The 17704-nt window shown below is 41.7% G+C and overlaps 1 protein-coding gene and 1 long non-coding RNA gene across 2 annotated transcripts; both read left to right on the top strand.

The window, feature by feature from the left end:
* The first annotated feature begins 344 nt into the window (after positions 1 to 344).
* On the top strand, positions 345 to 1070 carry LOC115386071 (uncharacterized). Its single transcript, XR_003931270.1, has 4 exons — positions 345 to 414; positions 566 to 673; positions 779 to 832; positions 936 to 1070. It is a non-coding gene; the product is annotated as an uncharacterized LOC115386071 (long non-coding RNA).
* A 7321-nt stretch (positions 1071 to 8391) lies between these two features.
* On the top strand, positions 8392 to 17121 carry LOC115386235 (SLAM family member 5-like). Its single transcript, XM_030088466.1, has 6 exons — positions 8392 to 8497; positions 15205 to 15513; positions 15868 to 16140; positions 16774 to 16859; positions 16970 to 17014; positions 17101 to 17121. The coding sequence occupies exons 1-6, from the start codon at positions 8416 to 8418 to the stop codon at positions 17119 to 17121; spliced, it is 816 nt and encodes a 271-aa protein (XP_029944326.1). The 5' UTR covers positions 8392 to 8415.
* Positions 17122 to 17704: the final 583 nt, after the last annotated feature.

The raw sequence follows: 17704 nt of genomic DNA, 5'->3' as shown, positions 1-17704 counted from the left end.
GGGTTGATTTGTGGACTTCTTCTCCTTATTTTTCTGCTGCTGCTGTCGTGTCATTCCAAAAAGACAAAAGGTAAGAGTTCTATTTCCGAGGTTTCACTTATTTTTTTTTTCTTCTCAAATCGAACACTACAGATATATTCTGAGTCAGGATTTTGCTTCAAAGTCGAGATAAAACATTTTGGACTGAAAAATAATATTCCCAAATGTCTTTTTCACAGATTCATGCTTCAACAGGTTGGTATGATTTTTTTTTCTTCCTTTACAACAAACTAAAATTGCTGTTTTTTGTTGAACCTGCTGTATTAAATATTTTGAGGGTTAACAGGTCTCAAAGTTCACAGCAGAGCCAAACTCCAGACCACAGCAGCAACCAGCTGGAAGATCAGTGCAACACATATGCTTCTCTGATCCCAGGTCAGCTTTAATACAAACTATTTTCCAACAATGTTGATGTCCACTCAGTGATTTTCAACACTATGAAGCAATCACTGTGTCTCATACATCATCAATTAAATGTCAGAGTTTGGAACAGTCAGTAATCTCAACATATAAAACTGTGTTTCAGGTGAATCTGATAATGCGACATATTCTTCATTAGAGGTCAAGAATGGTGAATATTTGTTGAATGAAAATCCCTATGAGACAATCCCAGAGGCTGATTCCACTGACAGAGGTAGAGGGGGAAAAAATGTTTTTCACACATTTTCACATGAAGCAGTGAGTAAAGTCAGTGATTTAATGATCGTCTCTAAACTTAAACAGTAAAACTGTATTTCAGGTGAATCTGATAATGTGACATATTCTTCAATAGAGCTTCAAAAAGTCAAGAATGGTGAGTATTGATTGTTGTAAAGCACACACACACACACTTTACATTATCAGTCAGTGGTATAAATATAAATTTTCAATGACTGAGTTTTCATTCATTCTCACAGTGAAGAAGAACAAACCAGAAGAGAGCAACATTTATTGATGTGAAGACCACATCTTCTGAAGATTTCATGTAGAAGAAAGCAAAGATCTCTCTCTCTCTCTCTCTCTCTCTCTCTCTCTCTCTCTCTCTCTCTCTCTCTCTCTCTCTCTCTCTCTCTCTCCTCTCTCTCTCTCTCTCTCTCTCTCTCTCTCTCTCTCTCTCTCTCTCTCTCTCTCTCTCTCTCTCTCTCTCTCTCTCTCTCTCTCTCTCTCTCTCTCTCTCTCTCTCTCTCTCTCTCTCTCTCTCTCTCTCTCTCTCTCTCTCTCTGTATGTGTATGTATATATACGAGGGGGTACCCAAAAATTCCCGGAATTTGGTCAGAAAACAATAATAATGAGTTCCGACTTCTGGCCATCAGATGTGCTGCAGGTAAGCCTCGTGCACATCTGTGAGAAATCTGAGCTCCGAGAGTGACACTGACGCCTGTCAGGCGCTAATTATAGCAACAGAGTGCAGAGGAGGTCTGCGATTTTTTTCCAAAATGGCGACATTGCCTGGGAAGCCAGAGCAGCGCGTAAACATTAAATTCTGCTTTTTGCTGGGAAAAAAACAGCAGCAGAAACACTCACCTTGTTGCAGCAAGCCTACAAGGATGATGCTCTTGGAAAGACTCAGGTCCATGAGTGGTTCGGGTGGTCTAAAAAGGGCCAGATGTCCACGCGTCAGGTCCGCTCAGCCATGAAAACAATGCTGAGCTGCTTTTCCGCTGTCCAGGGTATCGTCCACAGCGAGTTTGTCCCTCCAGGTCACACTGTAAACCAGGACTACTACATGGAAGTCCTCAGACGCTCCGTGAGGATGTGAGGAGGAAGCAGAGCGTAGTGGCGGAGTGGAGCCCGGTTGATCCACCACCACAGAGCGCCAGCGGACACGGCGCTGAGCGTCACGCAGTTTCTGGAGAAGAATGAGATGAATCTCCTCTCCCATCCGCCTTATTCGCCAGATGAAGCCTCGAGTGACTTTTTCTTGTTCCCCAAGTTGAAGAAGGAGCTGAAGGGACAGCGGTTTGCAGATGTGGAGGAGGTGACAGAAAAATCCCAGCCGGCAAAAAATGGCACAATTACGCGCGGGTCTGACGACGCATTCGTGAAGTGGGAGACACAGCTGGAGCGCTGCATTAATGCGGATGGAGATTATTTTGAAGGCGACAGTGGTGTTTTATTTTGAAATGTCAGAAATAAAAAGTTACAATCAAATTCCGGGAGTTTTTGGGTACCCCCTTGTAGGGCTGCACAATTAATCGAATTTTGATCATGATCACGATTTTGGCTGCTGCGATTAAATTTAGATGATCGTCGCGATTTTTAAATTGAAAAAACGGGCTCTGTTGCGTGTCAAATCAAGCACTTTTTAAATCCAACAATCAGCCAACCACCAGGGGGCGACTGAGGTTAGGGCCTCATCATTACGCCGCCTAAACAGCAAGCGAGTGAACCCCGCAGACAGTACAATGTGGAGAGCAGTAGGCAGTGACAGTGCTGAGGCATCTGGAGGCGAGGACAAATATTAGCTCCGAAACACCCCTAAGACTGTGAGAGGTGTGCCTGTAAATATAAATTTCCTTTAAAAGGGAGTATTTTTCCTTTCCACAGTCACTTCTGCTGGCTCATGTGGGACTGTTGGGTTTTCCATAAGTGCCTCGAAATGACTGTGTTGTGTTTGGCACTATATAAATGAAGCTGAACTCAACTGAATTCAAATTAACGTCAAGAATATGTTGGAGAAGACCACACAGAATACACAAATATTACTATAAATGTCCAATAAAAATGTTCAATGAGGAGACTTCATCACCACCACCAACTGATAACTGTATCCAGATTTATGGAGACTCCACAATGTCTCCACTGAGGAAGGTGGAAAAGAGGGACACACTCTGATCTGTACTTCTCTGATGTGATCAATTATTCTTTCAACTGTTTTTACATCTATTTATATGCAGTACTTTGTTTCAGCTGTGGGGTTTTTTTTTAAAGCGCTATAAATACAGTTGAGTTGTGACTGGAGGATAAAATGTAAAACAAAAGTACCGTATTGGCCCGAATATGAGACGATGTTTTTTTTCCAGAAATTGCATCCTAAAAAGTGGGGTCGTGTTATAATCACGGACTTACGGTAGATGGTCAATACGCATCCGCGCCGCTAGATGGAGCCAAAGTATCACTGACCAGAGAGCGAGTGGAGTGATGAAATGAGATCAAATGCCCTGATGAAAAATGGCGGATCAGCTCGAACAAAGGGGCTCGAACGCTGGACAACTGAGCAAACAACAGAGGCGATATGATACCAACTTTAAACTGATGGTGATCAACGCAGCAGAGTCATCAAACAACTGCCAAGCCGCCAGGAGATCTGGTGGAGCAGAGCCTCGTTCTTATTAGGGAGCACAGAAAAAAACGCCTTACAGAATACTAACGCTATGAGAAAAGCTTTCTGTGGTCCCAGGAGCGACGCTTCAGAGAGACTGATAGAAGGGTGAGTGATTACGTCACTGAAAAACGGAAAGACGGAATGTCCACCACCACAGCCTGATTCAGCTGAAGGAACTGGAAAGTTATTTACATCATTTATGCAGTTTTGACCCCTTGAGGCTTCTTATTTGTTGCTTATTTTGAGAAAGAGAATATATTTTTTATTCATTCAATGCTGTAGTAATATTTTTTTCATTTTATATCTCGTGAAATGTTATCTCAGTTGTGAGTTTGTGAGTTTATAATACTTCTCTAATAAAAAAAGTTGTTTTATGAGTGACCTTATTGTCTTCAACATTTTTTTTTTTTCACAAAATGATCTTTGAAAAATAGGGGTCGTGTTATAATCGGAGTCGTCTTATATTCGGGCCAATACGGTATTTTAAAAGTCAAGCAGAGCCGTTAAAGCTGGGGTTGGCGATTTGAATGAGATACATTTTTTTAAATACTGTTTAAAATGATCTTTATGACCCGATGGGAAGCAATTCATAGCATGTTTTTAAAGTAGTTTGGAAAATATCCGCTATCTACAGCAGGAGTAAAACGGGACAAACAGCAACCAATAGTCTTGAGGGGACACCTTTTTTTAAACCAATCAAATCCCTTCGCCGTTCGACCTGCCCCCTGCGCGTGCATGTACGCGTGCACTGACCCTGGTTCAGTGCGCGCGCAGAAGGACGGAGCGTCGTTGCAGAAAGGCGGAGAATAATGTTTGGGGGTTTACTCACCGTTCAGTGCGCCATAACTTGGCGTAGTGCAAATAAAGAAAAACGAAGAAACGAACCGCTGAGGACAGGTTACGCCAGGAACGCACTGGACGCGGAAGTGCCGCGCGCCGCGAACGTCTCCGCGTCTCCGCTGCCAACGGGAGCTCCTCCAATGGGGTGGGAGCTGGGCGGAGCTAGTTAGGCGGAGCCTTGGGGAGATGCTACATGCTAACGCTAGTTTTCCAAGATCGCCAACCCTAGCTTTAAGTATCAAGCACTGAGATTGAAGCTCACACTTTAACCGAGAAATAACTCTGTAGATTTTACATGAATGGTGCATATACTGTATGATAATATAGTTCCCTAAAGGTTACCGAATAAGTATATTTTAGAAATAAATATATTTCATCTGCTGTCAATTGATTCCAAGAAGGTTTTACTTTAAAGCAGTTTTTTAATCTCACAGTTATCATTGGCAACATATACCTGGCCTGGGTGAAGTGATGAGCACATGCAATACAATAAAAGTATTTTACATTCAACAAGGTTTTTATGTCTTTAAGACAAGCTTCTGTTTTGATCAGTGTCATCTGGCTGATAGATAAGTAGATATGTGTATCATCTGCATAATAATGACGTTAATGGAGTGTTTCATAATGATATTCTCTACAGGGAGCATGTTTAATGTGAAGAGTATAGGTCCGAAGACAGAACCTTGTGGAACTCCATGTTTAGCTTTTTCTGAGCTGAAGTCCCTTTAATCCCATTGATATATTCTCTCTGTAGCAGGATGTCATGATCAACAGTATCAAATGCAGCACTGAGATCTAACAGGACCAGAACAGAGACCAGTCCTTTATCTGAGGCTGTGAGAAGATCATTAGTAACTTTTGCCAGAGCTGTCTCTGTGCTGTGAGGAGCTCTAAAACCTGACTGAAAACACCGAAAGAGGTCATTGTTATATAAATGGTCACAAAGCTGATTTGCAACAACTTTCTCTAGGATTTTAGAAATAAAGGGAAGGTTAGATATTGGCCTGTAGCTTGTCAGAACACCTGGATCAAGGGTGGGCTTGGTTTTATAACAGCAACCTTAAAGGCCTGTGGGACATAACCTGCTACTAAATATATGTTGATCTGATCTAATATTGATGAACTAATCAGGGGGAAAATGACTTTCAACAATCTACTTGGGACTGGATCCAACAGACAAGTTGTAGGTTTGGATGAGGCCACAATTGAGGATAACTCAGAGTTCTACGGGATGGAAGCTGAATGTTTCAATTAATATCCTATAAAAGGTTCAGGAAAATATAGAATATACAGTCTATCATCCAAAATGATGACAGAGACATTCTTTGTTGTCAATCATAGCGATCGTTTACTGTAATAAATATTGCAGTAAACACACATGTATCATTTCACAACAATCCTGTTCAACATATTGATACAGCTGAAAGCGGAAGTAGACGTTACTGACCTCTGACTCCTTTTCACTCGACTCTCATTGGAGTGTATTTGTGCAAAGGTCACACTGGAATCTAAAACAAAATCCACAAAAAAAAAGACCAAATGACAAACTTGTTTCTTTAGTATGGCTGAAAAGACATGGACATCAAACTGTGAGAGGACTGGAGCAGAGAGAGCAATCTTCTGCACAAAACCAACTTTATCATACTAATGAAATAAAAGAAGCAATGTCAAGTGCGTGTAGGTTTGTGCAGAATCCCCACTTGAAAGGATGTCCCCCAACTGAAGCACGCAGGACTCCACTCGTTGCCTTTTTAGTTTCTTTTATTGCAGTTGCAGCGTTAGTTTTAACGGCAGGGTTAGCCGTTAGGTGTTTGGCGTTAGGTGGAAAAACCTCAAAAGAAAACAAAGGGAATACAATATCAGTACTTGAATACAGACACAAAATTTATATTTTTAACACAAAATGTTATCATTCTTGTTTTAACTTTAATGCATTTTAACAAGTACATTTCAAACCCTTACATTAATTAACAATATTTTACCAAACACTTTTTAGCATTTTAAACGAAATAAATCAAAGTTTTCTATTTCCACTTTTTTAATACTGCAAAATCTATATTACGTCTTAATCTTTATTCCTTCTCAATCAATTCGGAGGGCTTTTAGCAAATAAAATATAAACATCGTTTTACCGTTTTAGTAAATAATTATTTCTCTTTTTTTATGAAATAAACAATCCATTCATTTTACAAAATAAACACAATCCGCAGCAACTCCAGTGTCCAATCTTCACTGAAGCAATCTCAAAATGTCCCAGCATGCCTGGACGCTGAATCGCCAGCGCTCCCAGCACTCCTGAACGCATCACAGAGCCGCACTTCTCCCACAGTAAACAGTGAACAGACATGGTGGCGCTTACCGGCTGTTCTTCAGGTGTCTTTTTTGACCGTGTTGGGGAGATCGCCTGCACAATCGCTTTGAGGTAAGTACAGAACTCTCCAGGCTATTTTGGCTCACGCTGCTCGCGCTGTTGAGCCACCCGTGTTCCTTCCTCATCTGGGCTCACCGTGCTCTGTCTAATAAGGTCCAGGTGCGCTCAGGAGGCTCCGCCAGCTGACGTAGTGACTTCGGATAGGATGAGGGAAAGTGGGGTGAAAGGCAGCTCGACTCCAACCAAACAAGCAAAAACATACATCTGGCGTTGTATCAGTAAATTCCCAACATCATTTTTTTTATTGTTAAACAGTTGACAGATGGTTCCAGTTTTGGGGAGCGAATATTTAGTTTTTGGTGTTTTGCTCAATTCTGCAGAACAGCATTAGAGCTTCAGAAACAAGAGGAACACGCTGGAGGAGAAATCTGACTGAACTAACTGGAAGTTGTGTGCAATGAGCGTTGACTTGATGGTAACACTCAGGGAATGAAAAGACAGCTACAGGTGCTGAATGCCTGAAAAAGAGCTGTGGCGAGGTGCAGAGCTGGTTTCACCTCGCCACCATCATGGACCAAGACAGCAGCGGCTCCAGGCACCAAACTTCTCCCAGGAGGAAACTGATGTGCTGGAGGTCCAAGCTCGCAGAATCAGAACGTAAGGTAATGTGAAGAGATCTCCACGGGCCGATGATCCAAAACCAAACCAAAGATGCTAATAAGGTTGACCAACTGCTTATTGGCAAATGTTACATATTCTTTAGATTTAGCATTGCTCTTATTTACTTAGTTAATTGTTTTGTTTGAATAATTAAACAAAATAATTGTTCTATTCTATGAAGAGAGCAAAAGAAACAGGCCTTAACAATTATATTGAACATTTTTGTTAAGATATTCAATTGGAGTATTGCAACTGTATGCTGGAACTTCTTATTCCACCTCATGAATTAAGCTACAGAATCTGAATGCTCAACCGCCTCTTTGCCTCTTTCACCTCAGATTGAAGGTTCCCCTTTGACAAAACCCTTTGGCCCCAGAACGGTTCCCCGTGATAAATATCAATTTCAATTAATATGGGAAAAATAGTGACAATATTTTTTGCCATATCGTTCAGGCTCATGTTTTTGTCACTCTGAAACTTTCAAATGTGCTGGCTGTTGACCACTTAAAAGCAGATAGAGAGTTGAGTCAGAGCAGAACGGGCGGTGACCACATCCTCTGCTGCAGCCTCAAACGCTTCTGACATGTGTGGAGTGACCCTTATCTCAATCTGGAGATCCCCACTTCCTTCTGTCAACACGTGCACACCTTCCAGTGCTTATTCGGTTCTGCTTGTGATGCATGTGAGTAGAGTCTCACCATGTAGCTGCACTGTGAGCTGCTCAGCAGAGGCAGAATGCTTCAGTGCAGCAGTCCTGCATTTTCACCAACTTCTCACAGCTGAAGAGCTGTTCATCAAATGTGCTCGCTTTGCAGAAATTTCTGGAACTTTTTACTGTTTCACACAATCCATACACTCTACACTTTAATCAGAACTCATTCTACTGTCTACTGGACAGTTTAACATAACAAGACTTCAGATTCCTCCTTTGACATGAACATATGAAACATCCTCAGTCTAAGTTGTCATGTGACACTTTGAACATGTAAAACCCATTTTCTCAGTATCAGTAAAGCTCTCCCTCCTTGTGAAGTGTTAAGTTTTATCTCATGCTCACTCACACCACCTCTTCCTCTTCTCCGACGCTGATGGTTTGAAACCTCCCCCACTCTCCACACGCTTTTTTTTTTCTTCCTGCTTGAGTTTTTCAGAACTCGAGCTGTCAGGAGAAGAAGAGGAAACAGACCTCAGTGATCAGCGATGGCTGCTGGTCGGCTTCCTGGTCTGAGCTGCTTCTTCACATTCAGTGTTTTGGGGCTTCTGGGGGTCTGCTTCCCTCATGGTAAGAGCATGCTCTGTTCTCTTAGATCTGTGGATTTATGAGCTGTGTTACTGTGATATTTTGTCAGGCAGGATGTGTGTATGATTAAAATAAACTCACTGAATGTATCAAAATTGCAAAATCAATATGAAACATTTAAAAATGGAAAAAAAAATGAACAACATGAACAACATTTAGGTTTATTGTGAATATATCTTATGCTTGTGTATTAACAGAACTCAAAGACTGCAACGTTTCATTGTGTTTTTGAGTGTTGCTGACTGCAGTAACTGTTACCACGTCTTCATAACACACATTTTTTAAATATTTAATTCATAATTCCAAATTCACACAGATGATTTTCTGTAATTTCTACATTTTTTGGAAAGTGATTGCTTGCAACATTGTTGATTGATCAGTAACAACTTGTTTAATCAATCATTCTGATGAATTGAATTACTTACAAAGTTACCAATCCTCAAGTGATCTACTGCATGCAAACATTTACTGAAAAATGACAATTTATCCCAATTAATAATTTGAACTTAGTATAAATTACTTTGGTGTTGCACTTTAAAAAAATCAATCAATTTAATAATCCACTACTAGTGGTCTGCATTTAATTAGTAAATAATAATGTCATTAAAATTATAATTTAAGGTGTTAAGAAACTACTCAAAGTAATTAATTTCCAACAGTCAGCTGTTATTTTAATTATTGACTACTTATAGTAAAATGTAAACCCCAAAAGCCACATAAACCTGAGTCAGTCAGTGAAGTTTGTGGTTTTTTCTTTGGCTGTGAGAAGAAAAATATGCTGCAGTGAACAACTGAACTGCTGGGATCTAATTTAATTTGAAAGATATTGGCCCTCATTTATCAAACCATCTTTCAAACGGGTGTATATCTGAGCGGTGAGCTCATCGTACGACGGGGCTCGCACGGCATTACAGAAACTTCCGTACCTCGCCGATCTCAGCGTTTGAGTGATCGGGTGTTGATAAATGCGGCGGCTGAATTTGATCGTCAGTAACATGTTACGCCCTGAAATATTCACAGTTCCTAAGCCGCGCCCAGTGAGGTCAAACACGGAAAAGGAGCGATTTTGGCGAAAAAAGAAACTTTTGGGAGCTGGAAATGGATCCTCTCAGGTCTGAGGTGGAGAGAAATCAGGAGGAGCTCTTTGGAAGAATAAAAAACTGAAATTAAAGGAGAAAAGAAAAACGCAGTCTGGAGGACGCTGTTCACGGCAGCGGTGAGCAGCATCACCTGGATGAACGGGCACCGGCTGAGGTCTGAGCAGATTATAGATCCGTTAATTTAACCCTGATATTACAAATAATGAAGCCGACTCATGTTGTACAGCTCATAGTTTTATTGTTTTGTTTTATGATGTCTCAGAGTCAGACAGCGCGGCACCGCGGCCCGGTCTCCTTCACACAGCGGGGACGGTCCCACCGAAACACACCTCGGACCGAACGGGACACAGCACAGGACCGAACAGGACCCGGGACTCAGGCCACCGAGGGCGACGCGTGCCCCCAGCTGCTGGTGCTGCTTCAATTAAAGACAATTCATAGAAGTTTTCATAAAATGTTTGACTAAACGTCCTCTGTCTGTATTTAATCTCCCTTTAGTCCATATGTTATTTTCTAGGCTGCTGGCATCACATCACTGATTAAATAAATAATTTTCTGTACTTTAGAGTTTATTTACATTTCAGTAGCGGTTCTTCAGGTCCTGTCTCCTCCGTCCAGACCCAGTCGAGGCTCGTTCCCGCATCCTCTTGTGGCGCAAGCGCATCAAGTAACTCTGTCGCAAGTGCAATGTTGTGTAAAACTACCTAAATAAAGTCACACACCTTTTCGGGAATGAACAGGAACAGCAGCGTTTCCCCCGCTGGATCTGAGCGTCTGAAGCAGCTCCGCAGCAGCAGCGTCTGCGTCTTTGCGCACTGTTAAAACTGCTCCTCTCCGTGGCAGAATGAACCAGCGGACTTATTGAAAGTTAAAAATCCTTTATTAATCCCAAGAGGAAGAATTTTATTAGATATTCCGTAAGGGCATCATTTTATTTATTTATTTATTTTTTAATCTGTAATGAATGTTTGCTGCTTGTGCTTTATGGCGTGTTTGAGATATAGTTATTTTCGCGCTCCGCCAGGTTCTTCTGCACTGCACCGCAAGTCTGCACTGACTGAAACTTGTGTACACGATGTCCGACCTGTCGTGAGATTTCATCTTTCCGAACGATCACGACCAAATTGATAAATAACCAACCCGTCTTTCATGTGGACGTACGACGGGCGTACGCCCATATACGGTCGTACTACCATTTGATAAATGAGGGCCATTGTATCTGGTTATATGCAGACTGGTGGTGTGTGTGTGTGTGTGTGTGTGTGTGTTGTGGTGTTCTGGGGTAACTTACTGACCAGCTGGACAGCAGCAGTCTTGGAGGTTTGCGGCTCAAGAAGGTCTTTCTCCCCGTTGTGGAATGAACCCTTAAAGAAAAGAAGATCAATGAGAAGAGCTGGGATGGATGGAAATGTTTACCTTCATCACTGCCCAGCTGGTGTGGAGTGAACCCACACACAGCCAATCAGCTGAGTCTCCAGTCAGTCTTCTTGTGGTTGAGTTGATGGTTTAATCGATGTGAAGCTAATGATGGACAGACCAGGTTTTCCTCTAGAAAGTTGGTTTCTGTTCCTGGTTGTCTGGTTTTCTGGTCTGATGAAAACTGTTTGACCTCCTCTTCCTGTGACCTCTGCCCTCTGATATTTGAAACATGTGCCCAACTACTGCCACCAAGTGTCCAACAACAAAAAGGTTCACAACATAAAAGAAAAAGCCGCTTTTTGAAAATGGCTCCCAGGGTGGAACTTTTTCAGAACAGTCTGACTCCAGCTCCTTGTAAACAGAGGAAAACAACTTTTCTGAAATGCAGCAACTGTTCATGTGCACCACAAGCAGAGTAAGTGTTTCTCCTAAATGAACAACAGCAGCAACGTTTGGCAACATCATCATTTTAAAACGTTGCTGTGTAAACGTGAAACTTTTCATCAACAAAAAACGGATAAAAGATGTATTTTCAGTTGAAACATGCAAATAGGGAGGAGAGTGTAGAGGATGAATAAATGTGCCAAGGAGTGGATGCAGGAAGCATGCAGGATGAGGTGGAGGAGGGTGGAGGAGGGAGGCAAAACAAGAGACAGAGACTCTGAAACTGAAAATTTAAGCTCCAACAAGAAGTGATATGAAACTATCAATAATTGCCTTTCAATTTCTAAAAATAATTTACAATAAAAGAGCAGATAAACATCTGGAAGGGCCAGAAAATTTGCTCCAGGAAGGTGGGATTTAGGAGAGACTCCACCAATCACTGATTATCAAAATAAATGACAGAAAATGAAACCAACCAGTGGTGTTAATTCATACAGTCCATCGCTGTCTGGTTTATGAACACTCTGTAATTTAACACACAGAATACTGGCTGAAATTGAAGAATGATGAAGCGCCTCACTGAGGAAATTTACCGCCAGCTCCAGTGTGTATGACGTATTTTCCAGCTACGCCGCTGTCCCTCAGTGGATTCAAGACGCAAATTGTTCTCACGGCCAAAATGTGAGCAAATGCTGCCAGACCACCTCGCCAAGTGGTCTGAGTGAAGACATGTGAAGACTTATTGGTGCCTGTTCTCACTTATCTTAAGGGGCCATAATTCCTGAATTGATTTAGTCCTCCAGAAAACAACATGGGATTGGTCTCAGTGTGACATTAACATTACAATGTGAATAAAACTATAGTCTGAAATAAATGTTAGATACCTGCCATCAGACACAGCCGCTGCTGTTTGCATGACGTTTGTCGATCTCAGCTGTTTTTTAGTTCCTTATTTTTGCCATTTTTTGCACCAACATGCTGTTGGAGGAAGTTTTTAAACATATCAGAGCGTGACAGCAAGTGAATTTTAATATTCCAAAAATACTTCTAAAAGATTAAAAGAGGAAATACAATAAAATGATCAGTCAAAAAGTAAAAACTGTTGAGAAAAGAACTATATTGAGACTTTCGACCCCACAGATCCCATGAACCTGGCAATGCTGCAGCAACACGACAATAATACAACTATATTCCCTTTATCAAAGAATCCTTCATGAGGGAGACAATTCAAAGTAATAAAACAGTGACCTTCAGAGAGTCTCTACTTAATAGAAGTTATCAGCCTCAGTAAAGCAGAGGTTAAAGGTCATCCTCCCTTTCTCAGAGCTCTCTGCTGCCTTCTGCATGCCTTCTGTTTAAACTGCACAACTTCAACCTGCTGCTTCTGTCGCCTTTTCCTGCTTCTTGTTTCTGGAGCCACAGCAGAGCTGAGTGAGTCTGAGTTGGACTGAGGAGGCCTTTGTGTGCTGTTTACATGTTTCTGGGTCCTCCAGCAGTCCAAAAACATAAATGTGACAGTAAATTGCCTGTTAGTGTGACTCTGTGTTTGCTCTGTGATGGGCTGGTGGTCTGTTCAGCGTTTCCTGGAGTTGAAAGAGATTAATTCCTGTAACTAAAGCAGTTTAGAAGAAGGATGTGCGGCTCTTCTTTCTCTCAGTACATAAACTGTGGCGGTCGTCTGATAAAACAAAAAATGTGAGTTTTAAACTGAATCTGCTTCTGTTTTTCAGATGTGGAGGCCTCCAAAGAAGAATCTGTCATCCATAAAAATGTTGGCGAAAATATGGAGTTTAAATCAGGTTTACTTTCGACTGAAGGAGTCACACTGGCAGAGTGGAAATATGGAGGCGTCAGAATTGCATCATACAATGGGCCAGTGAAAGAAAACCATCAGTTTGAGGACAGAATACAAATAAACCCTCAGAACTTTAGTTTAACAGTCAGAAATCTGACTCCTCAAGACTCAGGGGATTACCATTTTGTCTCAGAGGTGAATGACATGCAAAGACCAACAATCACATTCACTCTACGAGTTCATGGTAAGAGACCTGGTTATTATTTGTTGTTTTTAATAATTTCTTGAAGAAGTAAAATCAACATGAGGTTTCTCATCAATGTTCAGTGATCGTTGTTTCTTTCTGGACCATTTTTCTGTCATTTTAAAGCGTGTGTCTGGAGTTTTGAAAGAGAGAGGTTTTTTTTAATCCAATGTCTCAGGTTCCGCCCTCCCTCTGCTTTCATGAGCGACCAAGCCACGCCCCTTTAATTGTGCACGCTGTTATCCGTCGGGTGAAAATGAGAGCCTCCGAGTCCTACAGCATCCTACATGTTTAGCTGCTTACGGTGGATGTTCAGCAGACAGTGGATATATCTGAGGTAAGCGCGGCGGCTGCTGCGGAGCTAACTCTCCTCTGCCTGGGCGAGTGCGCGTGCTCTCTGGCTGCTCCACACTTTGATTGACAACACGCGAATGCGGAAGCTCGACATCGATTGGTTGACGCTGACCGGCGCTTTTTCGGATAACAAGGGGGTCTACGAGATGAAGGCGGGGCTCATAAATACATTTTTATATTGCTTTATGCTAATATTATATTGTAGTATCGAACCAGACTGACACATTTAAGCTCTGTTGAAAAATGATACATATGTTGGAAACGAACGGAAACTCCGGACACGAGCTTTAACTTGGTGTAAAGGGAATTATGATTAAAAACAACATCATGGTGATTTTCATACAACAGTTCAATTCAGAAAAACATTGAAGAATAAACACTTTACATCTGTTTCCAAGTGGTATTTCCAGATTATCTACAGTGACAAAAGGAGGGTCAGAGTTTACTGTAAACCTGCAGATCTTGTTCATAGCAGTGATGTTAAAGCTGCTCTGTCCCTCTTTTCTCTTTCTGTTCATACATTAGAGTCCATAAAGAAGCCTCTCCTGTCAATAATCAATGTGACTCGTGATGCATTGGATCGATCATGCACAGTCTTCCTGGAGTGCAGTACATCTGTTCATGACGTCTCCTACAGCTGGACTGTGGGGAGTCAAAAAAAATCTGGCTCCAAGCTGCAGCACGTCATTCGACCTCAGGACGGAGAGATCAGATTCACCTGCACGATCTCAGATCAGTTCACTGAGGAATCCTCGTCCATCAGTCAAACGTGCAGCAATGACACTTTTACAGACAAACCAGGTATGTTACCCAAACTCTTTTTCTTGTTTGACCTCCAGCTGCAGCTGGAATCTTCTCAACAGATTTGAATGATTTTATCACCTGTTATCAAACTGGACGATGTCATAATACTAGGAAACTGTATTCCTCCTGTTGACCACATGTCCTGAAACATGGCTGCACAATTTGAAGTTGAAAGACTCAGTAAAGATCTAAACATGTCTCCAGCCCCCCCCCCCCCCCCCCCCCCCCCACACACACACACACACACACACACACACACATAAAGGGGTGAACACTGGACCTTGTTATTTGTGTGTTGTTGTGTCCACTCTAAAGCAATTTGTGGTTCTTTATCTGTGAAAGATGCTATATAGATCAAATTTACAAGAACTATGTATTTTTTCAATTTAAACATTGTATGTTGACAGATGGTGAAATAGTCCACACTCCTCCTTCAGTGTGTGTCACACAAAATCACACAAACACACTAATATCACTCAACTCAGGAGGTTCCAGCCACCTGAGGAAGGTTCCTGATGTTTAGTGAGAGGTGAGCTTACAAACAAACAAAAAATGTGAGTTTTAAACTGAATCTGCTTCTGTTTTTCAGATGTGGAGGCCTCCAGAGAGGAATCTGTCATCCATAAAAATGTTGGAGAAACTGTGGAGTTTAAATCAGGTTTACTGTCGACTGAAGGAGTCACACTGGCAGAGTGGAAATATGGAGGCGTCAGAATTGCATCATACAATGGGCCAGTGAAAGAAAACCATCAGTTTGAGGACAGAATACAAATAAACCCTCAGAACTTTAGTTTAACAGTCAGAAATCTGACTCCTCAAGACTCAGGGGATTACCATTTTGTCTCAGAGGTGAATGACATGCAAAGACCAACAATCACGTTCACTCTACGAGTTCATGGTAAGAGACCTGGTTATTATTTGTTGTTTTTAATAATTTCTTGAAGAAGTAAAATCAACATGAGGTTCCCCATCAATGTTCAGTGATAATTTTTTCTGGACCGTTTTTCTGTCATTTTAACTTGGTGTAAAGGGATTTATGATTAAAAACAACATCATGGTGATTTTCATACAAGAGTTCAATTCAGAAAAACATCGAAGAATAAACACTTTACATCTGTTTCCAAGTGGTATTTCCAGATTATCTACAGTGAAAAAAGGAGGATCAGTGTTAACTGTGAACCTGCAGATCTTGTTCATAGCAGTGATGTTGAAGCTGCTCTGCCCCTCTTTTCTCTTTCTGTTCCCACATTAGAGCCCATAAAGAAGCCTCTCCTGTCAATCAATGTGACTCGTGATGCATTGAATCAATCCTGCACAGTCTTCCTGGAGTGCAGTACATCTGTTCATGACGTCTCCTACAGCTGGACTGTGGGGAGTCAAAAAAAATCTGGCTCCAAGCTGCAGCACGTCATTCGACCTCAGGACGGAGAGATCAGATTCACCTGCACGATCTCAGATCAGTTCACTGAGGAATCCTCGTCCATAAACCAAACCTGCAGCAATGACACTTTTACAGACAAACCAGGTATGTTACCCAAACTCTTTCTTGTTTGACCTCCAGTTGCAGCTGGAGTCTTCTCAACAGATTTGAATGATTTTATCATCCATTATCAAACTGGACACTGTCATAATGCTGGGAGACTATATCCCTCCTGTTGACCACATGTCCTGAAACATGGCTGCACAATTTGAAGTTGAAAGACTCAGTAAAGATCTAAACATGTCCTGCTGCTTCAGTGTGTGAGTCACAAAAATCACACAAACACACTAATATCACTCAACTCAGGAGGTTCCAGCCACCTGAGGAAGGTTCCTGATGTTTAGTGAGAGGTGAGCTTTCAATACGTCTGTTTGATGTGATGCTTGTGTTGTCATGGTAACGCAGGTTCCAGCTCCGGCTTTGTTGGCCCGTTTTTCATGGGACTGGTTTGTGGAGTTTTACTGATCGTCGTCATTTTGCTGCTGCTGCTGTTTTGCTGCAGAAAGTTTCAGGGTGAGACTCTCCTCAGTAAAAATAACAAACTCTGAGCTCATACAGGAACTGAAAACTACCCTCTTTTTTTCTACAGGTCCTAATTTCGACAGGTTGGTTTAATCCCTCATTTTAGCATCAGGAACATAAGTTTAATGCTTCTTATTAAATGTTTTCATGCTTCAGGTACATTCAGGTTCTGGGTAGAGGCTCTGGTGCACAGCAACCAGCAAACCAGAATGAAACTCAACTTTATTCCACTCTTCTTCATGGTCAGTACGGATATTTTCCAACACTGACGTCTTTCATCACACTCATTGATTTTCTGTTTCTAAAGGATTAAGTGATTTATCATCTCGATGTCGTTTCCTCTGGTTTCCAGGTGATGGTGCCGTCTACGAGTCTGTTCAAGGCTCTGGAAGAGGAGGTGCTCTATATGTTTCAGTTAATACACAGCTGGCAAAAATAAAATCTCTACAGCTGATTTTAAAAATGTATTCCTCTATTTTTTAGTCTGCTCTGTGTTCAGAGTAGGGCAAGGTACCGTTAGATATTTTTCGTGTACAAGTACTTTTTCGATACCTCACGTACAGTATCGGTTCCTGAACGGTACTTTTTCCGGTACCTGCCTTCACGGCGCACAGATGATGCCATGACTGCATTTACACTTCGTGCCACTAGGTGTGCTGTTTGCATGTTCAACCTTATTTTACACAGACACCACAGAGGAAGAAGGGCGCTGCAGCCGCTGCAGGCTCTCTCTGCATGTTGTTAGAAAAAGAGTGTGAGCCGGCAAGACATGGAAATATGTTCGATGATGCGATGCACCGTTTTTTTCAGTAAAAGAGAAGAACTGAACGATCGTTTCCGCACGTTTATTGACCGTGCAGCCACTTTAAGAACCGAAACTGATACCCGTACGCACGTCTCTTGTTCGGTCCCAGTAGCTATATACCGAAGTTTTTCGGTCGGTACCTCTGAGATACCATTAAACGGTTCCCAGCCCCAATTCAGAGTTTATTCTGAAGCACAAATCATTCCATGTGATGTACTATGTTCTTTCAAAATGATAAATCACTACTGAGTTCACATTCAGGAAGCGATTACACGACATTTA

This window comes from Salarias fasciatus, chromosome 3, assembly GCF_902148845.1.
Source record: "Salarias fasciatus chromosome 3, fSalaFa1.1, whole genome shotgun sequence".
Taxonomy (NCBI): Eukaryota; Metazoa; Chordata; class Actinopteri; order Blenniiformes; family Blenniidae; genus Salarias; species Salarias fasciatus.
This window is presented reverse-complemented; position numbering and strand designations above follow the sequence as displayed.